Here is a 21,948-nt window from a genome sequence, read left to right as displayed (position 1 = left end):
TTCTTAAAAGCTTTATATTTTAGAAGCTAGAAGACCTGGATACTTCATACTTTGTATACAGATGCCATATGTTATGAAGTTTCTGCCTTTCATAGTCCATTGTCCTTGACCTCATTTTCATAGTTCAGTGACAACTTGAAAAAAGTTAAGATTTTTTGTAATGTTAATTTCTTTCTTATTATGAGTTGTAGGATGACTAGTAGGATAACAATATTTAGTACCTTGGAAGGTCCTTATGCCTGTCAGACAGTTTTCATTTGACCTCGACCTCAGGGATCAATGAACACGGTTTACGGGTTAAGTTTTCATAGTCAAGTCCATATATCAGATACTATAAGCTAAAGGTCTACTATATTTGGCATATGGAATGATTCAGATTGTAAGGTGTACATGTCAAACTGGCAGGTGTCATCTGACCTTGACCTCATTTTAATGGATCATGTTAAGTTTATGTGTTACTTGTAGTATAAAGCTTTATTATTCAAGACTATCAGCATAAAATCAATGTGGTTATAAGTAAAGAAAGCATGTGTGCACTCTTGTGTTATTAGTGATTAAAGCTTAAGATTTAGGTACAAACTATTTTCTTGCACTATATGTACCTGCATGGCATTCCATATTAATTGTATACCTGCTGTTTAACCATGTTAATTCGTGTAATGAGTTATGTCGTCATTAATCATCTATTAACTACAATTAAAGTTGCATGGCTCCATTATCTAAAACTAAATACATTTCTAAAATATAATAAAATCTACATTTAAAATAGTATCTGAGTAAAAGAAGGGCAAAGTATAAACTCTTGACTGGAATGGACTTAACCCTACCAATGGACTGGGTTCGACTATAAGACTGACTGGAATAGGTTTAAAAGAGAAAAAAAGAAAAATATCCATATTCTTTAAAGTAAGTCCATTAGTCCATTCAATGAGTCCTGTCCATTCCTGTCAGGACTTACACATTGCCTTAAAGAAGTGAAGAAAACCTTTCATGTGTCAGGTGGTTTTTGTCAGATTGGTAGAATTTTAATGAATATTTATTGTTAGGTTGAATATGGACTATCTATTTATGTTAAGGTAAATGGTTTTTAATTAGTGTTCTTAATGATTTTAAACTTTAAAATTGGATACTGCTGATGAGTATATATTTCAGACAATCTTAAAATAAATTAATTTAAAGTTTTATCCATTAATTTCTTACAATAGGGTAATAAGTTTTGAAATATAAGTATCCAAATATAAGTATCCATTTACTCTGAATACAGGATCACAATGTTGTATCTGTAATTAAATGCTTGGCGTATTTTAATTTAATTTTTGTATGCGAGTCAATCTACCTTGATGAGTTTCAGACTTAGTTTATGTTTGGTTTAGCTGTGCTGGTTTTTGCTGATATTTCAGGCTTTGGTTTTCGAAAATATTAATTATAAAAATATTAACCTGAATCTTTATATTTAAGCCTGAAACTTTTAATTTAAATAGACCTTTATAATTGTTATTTGGGAATCTGCAACCCTTAACCACACTCAAACTATTCCTTTGTGGCATCAGATATTTTCAATGGGACTTCAAAATTTAACTGAAACCTGTGTGATGTCCAGTAATGGCAGACAAATAGCAATAAGATGTTTACTAGATTTCATGACTTCTTTTTTTGATTTTTCAAAATGTTTTCAAACTGGCATTTGACGAAATCTCTCAAAACTTTTTACTTTGTCTCACTTCTATTAAACAAACAACAGCCTTTATATTATGCCTGTTTAATGCCTGTTAAATGTAATTCAAGTTAAAATTGTTTGACATAACTACATGTATATCCATTTTAACTTCAAGTTGTTTTACATGTTCTTTTGGTTTCAAGTTTTACGTACTTCAATTAAAAATGAAAGAGTGGTTGAGTGGAGTGCACTCTAAAACTATATACATAAATAAGCTATTATTGAATCAACATCTTAGTTAGCCTAAGAGTTATGATCTGTCTCTCTCTTCATTGCTGTGTAGAGGAGGGGGCTGGATCATATCCCTTGGTTAGAGATAATGTAAGTCGAAGGAGAAGACTGCTTGTTTTTATTATGCCAGTAGCTTATAGCTGGTTTAAGCAATCAATGAAGGAGTTCCTAACTGAAGACTGAATTTTTTTTTGTTAGAGGTTAAATATTAAAAATGAATTCCTTCCTTCCCATCTTATTAATCATTAAGAGACAACAGATATTGGCCTATCATTAACGATCAAACCCTATAAATCTTGATGAAATAAGTACTGTATGTCACTTGAGGGGAGGAATGTAGTGTATGTCAGATGATAACAAATTAAAAATAGAATGGCAGGTATATAAATTAATGTGAAATTTATGATATACTTAATTAGTACATAATTATTTTAACTTTTTTTCTTGTAAAAAATCTGCTGATTATTGGAAAAACCAAAACTATGATTGATACAGTTTATACATAGTATTATAGTTTTCATCATCACATTTTTATGGATAAATGTTTAACTCTCCAGAGAGCATTTATACAGGAAGATGAAATATGCCTCAATTCCTTTTTGCCATGGAGTTGTCATTTTTTCTTTGATGTATGTGTTTTGAATGTTGCATATCCCTTGGTTATTAATTCTAATTATTTTTTTATACAAATGTAGATCGAAGATAATAAATATACAAAAAAAAAATCTAATAGTTCTGGGAATACAGTATATCTGGGACTATCTGACTATTATACTAATAGTATAATACTCACTGTCCCAGAGTAAATGTAACAATATAATATTATATGTTCCTGAATAGTTTAATCAGTAGTTATGGTACTTTTATGAATTAACTGTGGATTATTTATTATTCGTAGGATACCAATTTTTGTGGGTTTCATGGGAACAGGTGTACCAAGAATTCAAATGTTCAAAGAATAACAAATTTTATATAGACTTTGTGCACATAAATTGGCAAAACCACAAAATCATATATTAACGAAAACGCAAGTTTTTCTAAATCCACGAAAATTGATACCCATGAATATGCAGTAGTCTCATTTTAGAGATAATAATTAAAATTTCTATTTCTACTTCCAGGTTTATAACTGATGACAACAAAGGAAAATGAAAATGAAGATTAAAATGATTAGAAAAAAAGTTTTCCAGAGAAGGAAGAGATGAAAGGAAGATTACATGACGTTTGTAAAAATGTTAATTATTTTAATAGAGGATTATGGTTTATGAAACTTCAGTAATATACTTCTCAGAAGGAAACCATAGTTGGATATATTTAGTTTAGTTTAAGCTGAACATGCAGAATTGTTTGTCAAAATGTAGCTGAGTGTATGGAGTTCTAAGACAAAAGCCATGTGATACCTATGAAAGTAATTTGTTCATTACTCATAAGTCCAAAAAAAGTTGAATCAACCATTCATAATTACGATATTACGATACTTTTGAATTATTTTGTAAGAGAGTGAATAAGTTAAGGATTTATTGACTAATCAGAACGAAGACTGTTATTTATTGACCAATCAGATCAAAGACGCAATGTTGGTGAAGGAATATAGAATAGCTTTGCCTATGAGTGTAGAGGAGTACAGGATAGCACAGTTATATATGATACAGGTTAGATATTTTATATACATATATATAGAATAGAAGATGTTGTTTGGTTGCCAACGAGTCAACTCTCCACAAGAGACCAAATGACACAGAAATTTAAAACAACTATAGGTTACCATATGGCCTTCAATGATGAGCAAAGCCCATACTGCAAAGTAGGCTTTAAAAGGCTATATAGTCCATAAGAATTATTGTAAATCCTTCTGATAAAGCAAACCTAATAGACTAAATTAATTCATACCAATTAGACCAATAGTCCATTAGAACAATAGTCCTTATAATAAAACACAAACCAAATGGATCACATTATTCTGACTCCAATCCAACTTTATTTCTCCTATTCCCTTAATACCACTTTTGTAGTGGTTATACCACTTTTGTTGTGGAGAAGATGACAAGGGACCAAACCCAAGACCTACCCTACACGAGGTCAGCTTGTTATCTTATCACATTCAGGCAAGACCATTTAAAAGGGTTATCAGTGTACCTTGCTTGTTATTACAAAATGTGGTTTGTTCAGAACATTGATACTAGAGTTAGATGTGTATACCTTTATCAATTCAGCTTTAGTTTATAAAAGATCAGCATACAGTTTTAATGTATAATTCTGTTAGATTTGCAAGGTATACTGTTAATTAAGATTTTTGTTTGTTTGAGGATTGCTTATTTTAATTCCTCAATATTTTAACCCTTAGATAAAATTTTGAAATAGCCACTTCAGGTCAATTTGACCTTTACAGAGTCTAAGTATCAGGGGACAAGAAAAAATCCCCAAAATACCTATTGAACCTAAGGTTGAATTGCCCAAGAAATCTCTAAGTGCAAACTCTGCACTTAATAAGTAGATATGTCATGTATGTATATATAAAAGAAATGACATTTCAATCGATAAAATGCAGACAAATCCATGACATTTAATGAAATTGCATTCCAATATTAGACTGTAAGCTTGATGTCTGCACTCTTCACCCACACACATGCAGTTTACAACTACAAATGTACGTCGTAATAGGACATTAACAATTTGTTACAGAAATGTCAAGATATATATATATATTGTACAGGTCTGGAAGTTCAGTTTATATAGATAAGCTAGGAAACTGTAATCTAGTGGTTGTATTTGGTAGTCGTTTGCTGTAATTTGTTTTTAACTGGGTTTTCCAATCATGCCATTGGAAACATGGTTATTGATTTTAGGTTGAACATACTGAACAGCAGGTAGGCATTGTTTATACATGGCTCCAGTTGTTTCTGTGCAATCATTTATAAAAATTAGAATGAAAAATAAGGAATGTGTCAAAGAGATAACAACCTGACCAAACAGTAGAAAACAGCCCAAGGCCACCAATGGGTACTCAACCCAGCTAGAACATCATACACCCAGGATGATCAAAATGATGAAATTGATCAACTCATCAATGCTTTTCAAAATTTATCATTTTGTTACTGCTGACAAAAATTGGGTTCACACTTGATATTAAAAAGATTTTCCATTTTGACATTCAGGTGTCCTTGATTGATTAGAAGATGACACTGTATGTCATTTCCTGACAATCATGAGTTATGGTCCTTGATTGATTAGAAGATGACACTGTATGTCATTTCCTGACAATCATGAGTTATGGTCCTTGATTAATTAAAAGATGGCACTGTATGTCATTTCCTGACAATCATGAGTTATGTTCCTTGATTGATTAGAAGATGACACTGTTTGTCATTTCCTGACAATCATGAGTTATGGTCCTTGATTGATTAGAAGATGACACTGTTTGTCATTTCCTGACAATCATGAGTTATGGTCCTTGATTGATTAGAAGATGACACTGTATGTCATTTCCTGACAATCATGAGTTATGATCCTTGATTGATAAGAAGATGACACTGTATGTCATTTCCTGACAATCATTAACAAATGTTCAACCAGTGCTTTTCATATTTAATCATGTTAATATTTTCCTGCTGATGACAAAATGGAAGAAATAATCGATATTTACAATTTTCTTTTTTTACTGTTAATGAGTTATGGTCCTTTATTGATGAGAAACTGTCACTTTATGTCCTTTCTGTGCAATAACTTAAGACATGTTCACCCAATCATTTTAATACATGTACATGTGTATTGTAATGAAAGATGATTATTTGTTGAGGTTGTGGAGTTTTGCCACTAATTAATGTAAATGAAACTTAGTCTCCTGTCAGCCTCATGTTGTTTTATTATCATTGTACATGTAGTATAAATCAAACTGTTTTTTTTCCTCTCTCCTGCTTAAGAAAGTGAGACATAGGTATTTCTTTTAGTTGTGCAATAAAAAAGAAGTACAATGTACATGTATGAACAAGTCCAGGAAATATCAGTTGCAATATAGTTTTTATTGTCGAGCCTGCAACTTTTGTTGCAGAAAGCTCGACATAGGGATAGTGATCCGGCAGCGGCGGCGGCGTTAACAAACTTCTTAAAAGCTTTATATTTTAGAAGGTGGAAGACCTGGATGCTTCATACTGTGTATATAGATGCTTCATGTTACGAAGTTTCCGTCAGTTACATGTCCAATGTCCTTGACCTCATTGTCATGGTTCAGTGACCACTTGAAAAAAAAGTTCAAATTTTTTGTAATGTTGAATTCTCTCTTATTTTAAGTAATAGGATAACTATATTTGATATGTGCATACCTTGCAAGGTCCTCATGTCTGTCAGACAGTTTTCACTTGACCTTGACCTCATTTCTTGGATCAGTGAACAAGGTTAAGTTTTGGTGGTCAAGTCCATATCTCAGATACTATAAGCAATAGGGCTAGTATATTCCGTGTATGGAAGGACTGTAAGGTGTACATGTCCAACTGGCAGGTGTCATCTGACCTTGACCTCATTTTCATGGTTCAGTGGTTATAGTTAAATTTTTGTGTTTTGGTCTGTTTTTCTCATACTATATGCAATAGGTCTACTATATTTGTTGTATGGAATGATTGTAAAGTGTACATGTCTAGTGGGCAGATGTCATGTGACCTTGACCTCATTTTCATGGTTCAGTGGTCAAAGTTAAGTTTTTGAGTTTTGGTCTTTTTAGCTCACCTGGCCCGAAGGGCCAAGTGAGCTTTTCCCATCACTTGGCGTCCGTCGTCCGTCGTCCGTCGTCGTCGTCGTCGTCGTCCGTCGTCGTTAACTTTTACAAAAATCTTCTCCTCTGAAACTACTGGGCCAAATTAATCCAAACTTGGCCACAATCATCATTGGGGTATCTAGTTTAAAAAATGTGTGGCGTGACCCGGCCAACCAACCAAGATGGCCGCCATGGCTAAAAATAGAACATAGGGGTAAAATGCAGTTTTTGGCTTATAACTCAAAAACCAAAGCACTTAGAGCAAATCTGACATGGGGTAAAATTGTTTATCAGGTCAAGATCTTTCTGCCCTCAAATTTTCAGATGAATCCGACAACCCGTTGTTTGGTTACTGCCCCTGAATTGGTATCTTGAATATTATTATAGATAGAGATAAACTGTAAACAGCAATAATGTTCAGCAAAGTTTGATTTACAAATAAGTCAACATGACCAAAATAGTCAATTGACTCCTTAAGGAGTTATTGCCGTTTATAGTTAATTTTTAGCATTTTTCATAAATTTTTGTAAATTTTTAGAAAATATTTTCCACTGTAATTACTGGGCCAAGTTCATTATAGATAAAGATAATTGTAGCAACAAGAATGTTCAGTAAAGTAAGATCTACAAACACATCACCATCACCAAAACACAATTATATCATGAATTTATCTGTGTCCATTGTTTAATATGCACATCAACCAATGTGAGCGACACAGGCTCTTGAGAGCCTCTAGTTATCTAATACTTTATGCTATAGGTCAACTATATTTGGTGTATGGAAATATTTTATGATCTTTATGTCAGTCGGGCAGGTTTTATTTGACCGTGACCTCATTTTCACGGTTCATTGCACAGTGTTAAGTTTTTGTGTTTTGATCTGTTTTTCTTAAACTATAAGTAATGGGTCAACTATATATGTTGTATAGAAGCATTGTTAGCTGTACATGTCTGCCTGGCATTGTTCATCTGACCTTGACCTCATTTTCAAGGTTCATTGGTCTTTGTTTAGTTATCTTGGTTAATGTTAAGTTTATGAGACAGTTGTAATAAAACTAAGCTTTATACTTAGGACTATCAACATAATATCAATGATTAGTATAGAAGGCGAGACATTTCAGCGTGTGCACTCTTGTTACACATTTTAATAATATTTGAAATTGGTCTTTGATTTCAAGATTTTAAAATGAAATATCATAACTATCATAACTATATAACTAGTTACAAAGTAAAATAATATGTTATGCTTAGCATGCTTAGTGTACATGTAAAACTTCAATGTTTGTATCTACCAAGACTCCCACATTACATTTGTTAAGTTCTATATAAGCTGATATAACATGCTAAATGAGAATCAGCTCAATCAGCTCTGACAAAGTCTTTATAAATATGATTACTTTGTATTACTAATCAGTAAGCTTGATGTATCTGATTGGAGGTGAACGTGACATTTCTATCTCTACAACAGATCCAGGTTCTTATAGTTTAGAAAATATCCATCGCCATGCATTAAATATTTGCCACTGGACATAAACAGCAGACAGCAATTAACAATATTGATTTAAAAAACAATATACATGTTCCTGTAATATGCTTATTTTAATATAAATCACAGATACAGGTGAAGGATTTACTTTAACACCAGGAGGCAGACATTGACCAGACACCAACCTAATGACAAAAATAACCAAAATAACAGGCTTTTGAGTATTTGTGAAAGCACATTTACAGATCTAACATTGTAGTCTTGATGGTTAGACGAGTTGTATATACAGAATGTACACAGCCATGTATCACCATAACTACTGGTGATCCGATGGATAATTCTATTGCAGAGTTGTCACTGGTTCAGACGCACTTATATATACTGTACTTATATATTGTTATGGTCTCCATTGATATTATCAAAAATATAAATATCATTGACAATATTTTATTTGAACAGTTATAGATCACCATGTCTTAAAAAATGAGGAAAATCCATACCATACTGTAAGTCAGCTTTAAAAAATGCATCATGTTTATTATTTCTTCTTAAATAAAACATTTACAGTCAATATTATACATATTATACAATGTAATCTTGATCTTGATCTTGATTATTTTGTTTTTAGAAAAAGAGTCGAGATGAAAGCTCTGGTGAAGGTAGTGGTGTGGAAATTATTGTGAATGAACCGTACACGGATGGGCCAGGAGGGAACGGACAGTACACATATAAAATCTATCACATAGGATCACATTTACCAGGTAAGAATGAACCATACACGGATGGGCCAGGAGGGAATGGACAGTACACATATAAAATCTATCACATAGGATCACATTTACCAGGTAAGAATGAACCATACACGGATGGGCCAGGAGGGAACGGACAGTACACATATAAAATCTATCACATAGGATCACATTTACCAGGTAAGAAAGAACCATACACGGATGGGCCAGGAGGGAATGGACAGTACACATATAAAATCTATCACATTGGATCACATTTACCAGGTAAGAATGAACCATACACAGATGGGCCAGGAGGGAACGGACAGTACACATATAAAATCTATCACATTGGATCACATTTACCAGGTAAGAATGAACCATACACAGATGGACCAGGAGGGAATGGACAGTACACATATAAAATCTATCACATTGGATCACATTTACCAGGTAAGAATGAACCATAGACAGATGGGCCAGGAGGGAATGGACAGTACACATATAAAATCTATCACATTGGATCACATTTACCAGGTAAGAATGAACCGTACACAGATGGGCCAGGAGGGAACGGACAGTACACATCTAAAATCTATCACATAGGATCACATTTACCAGGTAAGAAAGAACCATACACGGATGGGCCAGGAGGGAATGGACAGTACACATATAAAATCTATCACATTGGATCACATTTACCAGGTAAGAATGAACCGTACACAGATGGGCCAGGAGGGAACGGACAGTACACATATAAAATCTATCACATAGGATCACATTTACCAGGTAAGAATGAACCATACACGGATGGGCCAGGAGGGAACGGACAGTACACATATAAAATCTATCACATAGGATCACATTTACCAGGTAAGAATGAACCATACACGGATGGGCCAGGAGGGAATGGACAGTACACATATAAAATCTATCACATTGGATCACATTTACCAGGTAAGAATGAACCGTACACAGATGGGCCAGGAGGGAACGGACAGTACACATATAAAATCTATCACATAGGATCACATTTACCAGGTAAGAAAGAACCATACACAGATGGGCCAGGAGGGAATGGACAGTACACATATAAAATCTATCACATTGGATCACATTTACCAGGTAAGAATGAACCATACACCGATGGGCCAGGAGGGAACGGACAGTACACATATAAAATCTATCACATTGGATCACATTTACCAGGTAAGAATGAACCATACACAGATGGACCAGGAGGGAATGGACAGTACACATATAAAATCTATCACTTTGGATCACATTTACCAGGTAAGAATGAACCATACACAGATGGACCAGGAGGGAATGGACAGTACACATATAAAATCTATCACATAGGATCACATTTACCAGGTAAGAATGAACCATACACAGATGGGCCAGGAGGAAACGGATAGTACACATTTAAAATCTATCACATAGGATCACATTTACCAGGTAAGAATGAACCGTACACAGATGGGCCAGGAGGAAACGGACAGTACACATATAAAATCTATCACATAGGATCACATTTACCAGGTAAGAATGAACCATAGACAGATGGGCCAGGAGGGAACGGACAGTACACATATAAAATCTATCACATTGGATCACATTTACCAGGTAAGAATGAACCATACACAGATGGGCCAGGAGGGAACGGACAATACACATATAAAATCTATCACATAGGATCACATTTACCAGGTAAGAATGAACCATAGACAGATGGGCCAGGAGGGAATGGACAGTACACATATAAAATCTATCACATTGGATCACATTTACCAGGTAAGAATGAACTGTACACAGATGGGCCAGGAGGGAACGGACAGTACACATATAAAATCTATCACATTTACCAGGTAAGAATGAACCGTACACAGATGGGCCAGGAGGGAATGGACAGTACACATATAAAATCTATCACATTGGATCACATTTACCGGGTAGGAAAAACTTTAGCCCTTCCAGAGCACTTGAGATCACATCCAGTTTCTGTTGCATTGTTGTTGCTTAGTCATTATTATTTTCATGTTGAGTTTTGTTTACTATTGTTTGTCTTTTGGCCTTTTTTTTTTTTTTTTAACTTTTTAGGCATTGCTTTGTCAATTTGTTCTTGACTTATCAGTTTGAATGTCCCTCTGGTATCTCAGGCCTCTCTTTTTCTTCTTTTTAGCAATCTTACACTCCATTGTCCATGTGCTTATTAATTATTTTCAAATAGGTCATGTAAATCCTGTCATATAAAACTGTCCATAGAATGTGATATAAACAGTTTTGTGAACATTTGCGACAAGTTCTTTCTTGATGCTGCTCTTGGGCTTTTCTATCAATACGATTAAGTTATTCTTTTCCTTTAATTCCCCAAAACATTATAAAATTTATAATTTGATCCTATAATAATATATAATTGTCATAATAAATATATATTAAATATTTCTGTAAAAGAGGAATTAATAATAATTTTGTCATTTGACCGTGAAGTCATCAATGTTTTTGCCATGAATTTATTACTCCTTGAAAATAGAATTTTATTAAATAATAAGAAATGGCTGCTAGACTTTTTCTGTCTTTTTAAAATAACCTTAAAAAAATATGGATGATTCAGTGTGCACCACAATGTTGATTTTATTTTTTATATCAAGACAGTCATCCCCCCCCCCCAAAAAAAAATCCCATATCTCACTATAACGGACCAGAATAACATGCCACCATTAAATTTTTATTCTGTTTTAAGTGATATAACCTGTAAGTATGAAAAAGTCACAGACATCGCACATGTTTTGGCTACACAATTCTAATGCTTTGTTAAAGTCAAATGAGCTATATAACTTTTATATTGCTTTTAAAAAAAACATATGTCCTTCAAGAATTCCTGAATGAAGGTAAAGTGAAGCTAGTTGTAGTCATTCATTCACTGAAGTTAAATCATCGATTATTGATTGCTGTTGGGTTGCTGTCTCTTTTTTATTTGCCCATGGTTTCTATGCATTCATATGCCTATGGATTCTATGGATTCAGCATGATCTCGAATGAAATGATAAAGTATAGTCAAACCGTTTGTATCCCTCTAATACAAAAACTCTTTAATTTAGTATTTTCCAGTAGTATTTACCCAAAATTATGGGGCCAAGGCTTTATCACCCCCCTTCACAAGTCTGGATCTAATCATGATCCATCAAACTACAGGGGCATTACTATTGCAGATAACATAGGCAAGTTATTTAATTCAATTCTAAATAACAGGTTGACAAAATTTTTAAAAACTAGAAATATAATTAGAAGTGAGCAAATTGGTTTTACTAAAGGATGTCGCACAACAGACCATATGTATGTGTTAAATACCATCATTCAAAAATTTTTGAAAAATAATTCAAAGCCTCTGTATGCATGCTTTGTAGATTTTAAGCGTGCATTTGATTCAGTTTCACATCTCCACCTTTTTTATAAACTTAAATGTATAGGTGTTGGAACAAAATTTTATGACATTATAAAATGTATGTATGAAAACACAGAAACTTGTGTAAAAATAGACCAACACAGGACAAACCTTTTTAAATCGAATATAGGAGTAAGACAAGGGGATAATCTCAGTCCCTGTCTCTTTAATATATATTTAAATGATTTTGCCAACCTATTTTGACCAAACATGTGACCCAATCCCATTAAATACACATCCCTTAAATATTTTAATGTATGCTGATGATGTAGTTCTTTTATCATCATCAGAGCAAGGACTTCAAAATTGTGTTAACAAATTAAATAAATTTACAGTTGATTATAAAATGACAGTTAACACAAAAAAGACCAAGGTTCTTGTATTTAACAAATCAGGAAGACTTAAAAATATTAAAATATCATTAGGAAACCAGACTTTAGAATGTGTACAGAACTACACATACTTAGGTATAAATTTTTCATCATCTGGGAGTTTCCAAATAGCAAAGAAAGAACTTTATAACAAAGGAATGAAAGCATATTTCAAATTAAGAAAGACCTTTTCAGTGGAAAGCCCAAAACCTAGTACTTTATTACACATCTATAACCATACAATCCGACCAATCTTGTTGTATGGATCTGAAATTTGGGGTTATATACCACATAAGAAACAAATACATTTGGATAACTTTATATCAAAAGAAACTGATTATCTTGTACTAGAGAAAATTCATACTAAGCTTTGTAAATTTTCACTTGGAGTAAATATAAAAACATCAAATATGGCATGTAGAGGAGAACTAGGTTCACTCCCTACACTGTATTATGTAATAATGAATATGGTAAAATATTGGATCCATCTTATGAAAGATATTGAACCTTCAAATATTATTCTAAGGGAAGCCATAAATCTATCTCATTCTATGGACAAACATAACCAGGAATCTTGGATAGGAAGCATTAAACATATATTTAAATTTCTAGACTTAGAATATCTATTTGTTAACCAGTCAAACTTTAAACAAAACCATATTCTAAAAAAAGTAAAAACATCTTTAACTATTAAATTTAAAGAAAGCTGGTTAGCTAGTTTAGAAAACAATTCTGGGAAGTGTACTAATTTACAATCTGGCAATAAATTAAGAACTTACAGAAAATTTAAAAATATTTTTATGTTTGAACCATATTTAAAAATGAATTCAAAAAAAGATAGGCAAATAATCACAAGATTTAGAACTAGCTGTCATGATCTTGAAATCGAAAGAGGGAGGTATATTGGAATTAAAGCTGAAGACAGAAAGTGTAAGCTATGTAAGAATGCAGTTGAAGACGAACTACATTTTCTTTTAAAATGTCCTGTTCTAAAAGATACTCGATCTCAACATCTATCTAATTTAAATTCAAAATTCAAAAATTTTTCAAGATTATCTGATGAAATGAAATTTGTTTGGATTCTTTCATCTGAAGATTTGTTTGTTACTTCAAACTTATCTAATTTATTGCACTCCCTTTTTGAAGAACGAAAGAAAATTATAGAAAATATTGTTGTTTGAAATAAAAAAAAATAGAAGAAAAATATATATAGATATATATATATAGGAAATAAAATTGATCAGGAGTTGTCTCCCATACACCTAGAACTATAAAGATTTATGTAATTTCTCCAGGTCACAGTGGCACCCATAACAACTATGTTGTCAATTACTTGGTTTATATCAGGTTAATTAGTGTAAATGTGTATTCATGTGTTTTTTGTTTGTTTAAATGTACTTTAATCATTCTAATCATTTTCTGTGCTTTATTTTGTAATTCATTTGATTGTATAGCTCAAATTTTGGGCACCATGATTGGTAAATAAAATTATCTTATCTTATCTTATGCCACATTTAAGCTTTGGCAAACATAGTTAAACCAATGAGAGGATTTTATTGATTATTTTAACAGCAAAAGAAACTGCTTATAACCTATGTTGCTAAAAGAGCTTAAAAATTGTGACTTTTCATGCAGGAGATTTAACCTCTTAAGCCTAAGGTGGAACTTTCCAAAATTGTAAATTCCTCCAGTAATCTAGAGCTATGCGTTCTATCATTGCAATTAATATTCAGAGATGCTACATTAATATCTGTCCTTATACATATTGTAACTTGAATTTTCTTCACTGACTAAATCAGTTTCTCAAGGGATCAGAAAAAAACTGAGATTTGTGAAAAATTAATGTAAAATCTGACAACAGAATAACCAATACTAAATTCTATGGTTGTTCATTTCACGTATATTTAGCTCAGCCTTACCCGACACAAAACTGTTTTTCTGCAATATAAAATAATGAGATTTTTTTTTACGAGAGACTGACTGAATTGATTGTATTGTCAATGGCTCTAAATATAAAATTGAATTATGACAGAGTTAATCGGTACATGTTTAATTTATAGGCTGCACATAGTGTACATTAAATCTCTTTATCCTATTGATCGGCCATCGTAAAGACACAACTCTAATCAATCTAGATTTGAAGAGATTAAATGGATACAGTGTTTATGCATGAAAATATCCTATGGTTATTAATCTATATATACATAAACAGTAAAACCTGTTTAAACCGAACCTCTTCAGGACTTAAGATTTTGTTCGGTTTTGGCCAATGTTCGGTTTTATCAGGTTTACATTGCAAACAATTTGATATGACAGTGCTTTAGGAAATGTTTGGTTAAGACAGGTTTTCAGTTTATTAGCAGGATTCAGTTTAGCCAGGTTTCACTGTATATTGGTCTTTAGATTAGTTTAGTTGACGGATGACTCTAAAGTCAATAGTTTTTGTTATTAATTTGCATAAAAGATTTTTAAGATCAAAATTCTCCAGGGCAATATAAGGAAGATTTATATTTGAGGTTATTTGCTAATATTTATATGAAAAAAGGATAGTTTGTATTCATTAATTATTATTATACCCCACGCAACGAAGTTGCAGAGGGTATAATGTTTTTGACCCGTCCGTCCGTCAGTCCATCCGTCCGTCCGTCCGTCCGTCCGTCAGTCCTGTTTCTTGTCATCGCAACTCCTCTCAAACCGCACAACAGAATTTCACGAAACCTATTCAGATGAAAAGGACATACTATGTAGTTGTGCATATCGACAGGAAATTGCGATTCAATTTTTTTTATAAGAGTTACGCCCCTTTGAACTTATTTGCTTAATGTACTACTGCAACAGTGCGTCATCGCAACTCCTCTGAAACTACACAACAGAATTTCACGAAACCTTTTTAGATAATAAGGACATACTATGTAGATGTGCATATCGACAGGAAATTACGATTCAATTTTTTTTCTAGGAGTTACCCCCCTTTGAACTTATTTACTTTATTGTACTACTGCAACAGTTTGTCATCGCAACTCCTCTGAAACTACACAACAGAATTTCATGAAACCTTTTAAGATAATAAGGACATACTATGTAGATGTGCATATCGACAGGAAATTACGATTCAATTTTTTTTCTAGGAGTTACATCTCTTTGAACTTATTTGCTTTAAGGTACTACTTCAACAGTTTGTCATCTCAACTCCTCTGAAACCACACAACAGAATTTCATGAACATTTGTAGATAATAAGGACAATGTAGATGTGCATATCGACAGGAAATTACGATTCAATTTTTTTTTCTAGGAGTTACGCCCCTTTGAACTTATTTGCTTCAATGTACTTCTGCAACAGTTTGTCTTCTCAACTCCTCTGAAACCACACAACAGAAATTCATGATATTTTGTAGATAATAAGGACATACTATGTTGATGTGCATATTGACAGGAAATTATTATTCAATATTTTTTCTTATACAATTTTTTTTTCTTACACTTATTTAATTTCTCCAATGACAATGTGGGGACGTGGGGTATGTGAGTATGCTCACTAAGGTTCTTTAATTGGCCATAGTTGGATACCAATTTTCATGGATTTCAAGCATGGGTTATAATACAGTCTACAGATGAACCACAAATATGAATTTTCAATAAATTATGAATTTTCTATAGACTTTTATACAGACTGTGGCAAACCAATCACCAAGGCCAAATCCTCCCAAAAATATTTGACATTACAACAGCTCATAAGACCAATCACCTTAACCCTAATCCTCTCTCTGACCTTAGTTTGACCTTGAAACTTCAGTATCAAATCATTGCTCTTTATAGGTTCACCATTAAACCATATATCACTACATCCTTAAAATGGCTCATATTTCAATCATCTCATGCAAACAAAGGGAACATTGCTTTTTACTAGATTGACACATTTAACCGGACTAAGAATGTGTTATATCAGGTGTCAAGAAGGCAATGACACTTCTTCAAATCAATGCATTATTCTGATTTCAGACAATGCTCTTGGTGAACAAGCATCAACTCATTAAAAAACTCATCAATGTGATCAAATTCAGATCATTTAATTTGGCTTAACTGCAAACTCAATAACCCACACCTCTGAAGTAGGAATTATGCTACCATGATTAATTTTCAAAGGAATATATATTAAAATGCTAGAAGTAATTTAAAAAAGTACCAATCTTATTAATGCTTAATTATATCCTATTGTAATTTGGGCATAAGCTAACAAAACTACATTTTATTTTCGAAAGTTTTACTCTACCATTCAAACTTGAGTCTTATAAATACCATAAAAAATCTATGCATATTCCCAATTAAATTCCATTCTCAATTTTATGATAATAACAGTCATCCATTACAAGTGACAAAGTCAGCTGATCTCAAAGTAATTTTTAATCCATCTACATGCCATTCATACATCATAAGCTAACAAACATCATAAGCCTACGAGGAATTATAGCTTTTATTTGACTTACAATTCAAGCTTGACAGTGCAGGCAGTGCTACCTTTGTGTCGCAGAAACATAAGTTCAAGTCAACAAATAATTACAACTGCTATTTGCAGATCTAAAATTGTTTAAAAAAAATATCAGAAAAAGTATTTCCAATTTGAAATATTCCATTTTTGTTATTGTTGATCAGTTCATGAAAAATTATTATTATATTGTCTGACAAGATATTGTGAGGTATGTAAATCCAGCCTTAATACGATCCAATTGAATTTTTAATCTATAAAAATTGTATATTATCTTTTCAGGTTGGTTCCGAGCTATATTACCAAAGTCTGCACTGAGAGTGGAGGAAGAAGCATGGAATTCTTACCCGTACACCAAAACACGATACCGATGTCCATTTGTCGAGAAATTTCTTCTGGAAATAGAAACAAAGTATTTGAACGATGGAGGATCACAAGAAAATGTCTTTAAATTATCTCAGTCTGATATTAAACAAAGACAAATTGGTAGGTTTTAGTTTATTGGTGACCAAATGTTTAATCTATTGGTGATCATATGTTTTGTCATTTCGTGGGGTTGGTCTGTTGACTTAAATATTCTTAATTGTACTTCTAATAGGTTCAGTCTAAAACTGATTCAACAAGGAGTTGTTAGATATAAGAAGATGTGGTATAGTGCCAATGATACAACTTTGCATCCATGTCTCAATTTGTAAAAGTAAACCATTAGAGGTCAAAGTACGGTTTACACAAATGAGTCATTAACAAAACGACACAGGAATACAAAGACATCTCAAATGTAACAAACTGTAAAATATGATGAGTTTTTATATTGTGAATTCATTAATATTCATTGAATACCAATTTTCACAGATTTTGTTGGTACAGTGGAACCACAAATTTAAATGTTCAACCAATTACAAATTTCCTAAAGGAATATATATACATAAATTAGGACGTTAGTTTTCTTGTTTGAATTGTTTTACATTGTCATTTTTGAGCCTTTTAAAGCTGACTATGCAGTATGGGCTTTGCTCATTGTTGAAGGCTGTACAGTGACCAATAGTTTTTGATTTCTGTGTCAATTCTGAAATAACTTTTGTGGAGAGTTGTCTCATTGGCAATCATACCACATCTACGATAGTAGAGGGGCCTTTTTGTTTTCTGGTCTGTACGTCTGTTCGTCTGTCCATTCGTTCGTATGTCCATTCGTCAGTTTGTCCCGCTTGAGGTTAAAGTTTTTTGTCAAGGTAGTTTTTTGATGAAATTAAAGTCCAATCCACTTGAAACTTAGTACACATGTTCCTTATGATATGATTTTTAACCGGATTTTTGTGACAAAAATGTCGGTTAAATTGATTTGGGGATGTACGGCAGGCGGCCGGGCAGTCGGGCAGGCGGGCGGGCGGCAACCAAATGTTGTCCATGCATTTACTTATGAACCGTTCAACCAAAGCTTTTCAAATTTTGATATGTTGATACTGATGACAAAATGGAAGTCAAATTTGATATTGACGTTTTCACTTTCACCGTTCATCAGTTATGGTTCTTGTGATATTGGCAGGATACAAATAAATGTTAATAAATCCGGTTTGCTGTCGTTGTGTCAGCCTCTTGTTTAAATTTTAATGCCAAATAAGAATTTTGATCCCAATTTCACTGCCCACTGAACATAGAAAATTATAGTGCGAGTGGGGCATCTGTGTATTGGGGACACATTCTTGTTATATTTGCCAAAACCACGAAATCAAATATCCATGATTATGCAAGTTTACCTAAATCAACGAAAATTGGTACCCACAATAATAAATGAATCCACAGTTCTATATAAAAATAGCCATTTTGTATTTCAGATTATCTGGACATTGTAAAAGACCCTATATCTAGTGGGGACTACAGAAAAGAAGAGGACCCCAAGTTATATAAGTCTACAAAAACTCAACGGGGTCCATTGACAGACACATGGTGGAAAGAACATTCTGAGGGGTTAAAAAATCCATCCTCTGGAAAAGCTATCATGACTGCTTATAAACTTTGTCGTGTGGAATTCAAATATTGGGGCATGCAGAATAAGATAGAGAGATTTATACATGAAATAGGTAAACAGACATTTATATAATGAACAAGATAAAAAGATATATAAAAAAAAACATTTGATATTCATCATGAAACAATAACAGAGAGATTTTTTACAAGAAATAGGTAAAATATATTGTTGTTAGAACTGTTGAATATTGTTTTATGCCACCTCAGGACAAAATAGCTAATATATTGTAATACTAATTAATTAATATAAGTGTGTCACATTTTTATTGTTATTTAACATCTGCAAAATTTGTAATATTTACACATAAAACATCAATAACTAACCATTGAACTCTGACAATAAGTTTTAATGACTAAGATCATGCCAATCCTAGCTGTATATATATATATTATTATAAATTATAGTGTGAGTGGGGCATCTGTGTATTGGGGACACATTCTTGTTATATTTGCCAAAACCACGAAATCAAATATCCATGATTATGCAAGTTCATGCAAATCATGATCCTATATGATATATAAAAATTGTTGAGTTAGATTGCTGACAAATAATAAATACATTGTGTATGAAAATAATAATATAACATCTACACACGCTTAAAAAACACGTGTTTCATGTCTATCTCTAGATTCACCTTCCGTGACAAGGTAACACTACGACTATTGAAGTTATATTTTTATATAGCGGATGTGGTCGAGTGGTCTAGAGCACTGGACATGAGGCTAAGCGATTGGTGCTGTAGTGTATCAAAGGTGTGAGTTCGAGTCCCGCTGAGGGACGGACAAAAATTTGTCAGGATAAAATCTAACTCTAACACTGTTTGGTGTAATTTTCAGACTTATATATATATATCAACAAGCTATATATATTTATATATAGATTAAAACTGACCAGAAAAGGTAACACACGGCCAGCGAAAGCTCTTTTTTTGAGAGCCCAGGTGCCCGTGTGGTCTAGCGGGACGGCTGCAGTGCAGGCGATTTGGTGTCACGATATCACAGTAGCATGGGTTCGAATCCCGGCGAGGGAAGAACCAAAAGTTGTGATGTTAAATTGCTGTCTGGTAGATGAACAGTCCCATCTCCTTTTATTCATATCATACTGATCAGTGTAGAATTCTGCATGTAATTTAATTATTTGTGTCTATAGGTTACTGTCTCATTAATAGTTATTCTTGATGTCTTTTGATTGATGCATGATCTGAATTGATGCTACTTTTTACAGGTTTGAGAAAGACCATGTTGAGAGCACATAGACAAGCTTGGTGTTGGCAGGACGAGTGGTATGGGTTACAGATCAGTGATATAAGGCGTTTAGAACTAGAAACACAGAGGGCGCTAGCAGAGAAGATGGGATTCGCCAGTGAGAACGAGGAAGAAGAAGAATCGGATGATCAGGGCAATACCTTAAAACACAATTCCACATCTTCTCACGATGAACGTCCAAAGATTCCGATCTCCAAGTCAGAAGACACAGTGTCCACTTCGTCTGACAGCAAGTTAACAGTTCGTTCAGGGGATTCCCCTGCTGTGATGAAGGAACATAGATCTCTGTCTGCTTCCTCTAAATCAAGATCATTTGGAAGTATGTACAGTAATTCTACACGGAGGGAAACAGTTTAACAACAAATATTTATTTTCCATATACATTTAAGGAATGACTGTAATATTTTTTCTATGAAGAACTAACATTAAAAATTTGGTGCACACTGAATAACGTGCGTAGCGGGTTATTTAACAGTGTGCACCACATTTTTTATGTTATTTCAAATAGACAGAAAAATATTACAGTCATTTCTTATAATTTAATCCTAAATTCCATTTTAAACCGTAAAAAAAACATGAAAAAACGTTGATGACGTCACGGTCACATGACTACATTATGTCTATGGGCTCATAACAAAATAACGTCAGCCAATCAGAAGACGCGTTACATTCAAAATTAAATTATTTGATGCTATTCTTTTTTGTAAAATAAATTTATAAAAGGATATATTCAACTTCTCATGTATATAAATCACATAGTGCTAGTTATTTTCACTTTAGTATTGGTTCTGATATATATATTCCTTTTTGAATGTCAACTAAAATTTTATAAATTGATTTTAAAATGAAATTTATTTTAAATTGTCTTATTTGAATTTTCATTTCTAGCCCTTTTATATCAGACCATACCATATTTGAGTTTTGCTGGTTGTTGAAGGTGACCTATAATTGTAGATGCCACATCTTCAATAAGGGTCTTGATTCTTATGTTACAGGTTCTGCTAGAGAGATATCTACAACCCGAATGTTTGAGAGTTTAGAAAAGTTACAAGAATCCAGTTCAGATGAAGAATTCTACGATGCTGAAGGTAATTTACAGCATTTATACCTTTACATGTTATTTATTAGGTTTATGCTGAAGGTTTTGTTGATTCTTCTTTTTTTAAAGAGGTTACCTTAACCATGATAACATAGACAAAGATCTACCTATTGTTAAATGGTGTTTTTAATGGTGTTAAAATTTTATATAGTCAGTGTCAAATTTTATTGTAATGATTTATTGTTTTTCTTATAAATGTAGCATGTTGTGATGTTGTAAAGCTCCTATCATATATATTAATATAGTCCTCCTCAGCTTTTATTTTATGTATGATTTATTTTGTTTTGATATATTTTGACAGCACTATCATTGATAATACTGCTTTAAAGTGTTCATGAATGATTTAT

General features: G+C 32.9%; 1 protein-coding gene across 4 annotated transcripts in view; it reads left to right on the top strand.

Moving 5' to 3' along the window:
• Window positions 1-21,948, top strand: part of LOC143074986 (protein retinal degeneration B-like) — a 63,759-nt gene that overhangs the window by 19,042 nt on the left and 22,769 nt on the right. For 3 of the 4 annotated variants that reach the window (XM_076250204.1, XM_076250201.1, XM_076250203.1), the window contains 6 exons: window positions 3,070-3,600; window positions 8,809-8,941; window positions 17,494-17,697; window positions 19,044-19,289; window positions 20,462-20,821; window positions 21,498-21,590. In XM_076250204.1, the coding sequence (XP_076106319.1) occupies window positions 3,523-3,600; window positions 8,809-8,941; window positions 17,494-17,697; window positions 19,044-19,289; window positions 20,462-20,821; window positions 21,498-21,590 (1,114 nt within the window). In that variant the 5' untranslated portion in view covers window positions 3,070-3,522. Of the gene's footprint in view, window positions 1-3,069; window positions 3,601-8,808; window positions 8,942-10,625; window positions 10,706-17,493; window positions 17,698-19,043; window positions 19,290-20,461; window positions 20,822-21,497; window positions 21,591-21,948 lie in introns of those variants that run through there. The other variant, XM_076250205.1, reaches the window with a different exon arrangement.

This window comes from Mytilus galloprovincialis, chromosome 5 (genome assembly GCF_965363235.1).
Source record: "Mytilus galloprovincialis chromosome 5, xbMytGall1.hap1.1, whole genome shotgun sequence".
Classification (NCBI taxonomy): domain Eukaryota; kingdom Metazoa; phylum Mollusca; class Bivalvia; order Mytilida; family Mytilidae; genus Mytilus; species Mytilus galloprovincialis.
This window is presented reverse-complemented; position numbering and strand designations above follow the sequence as displayed.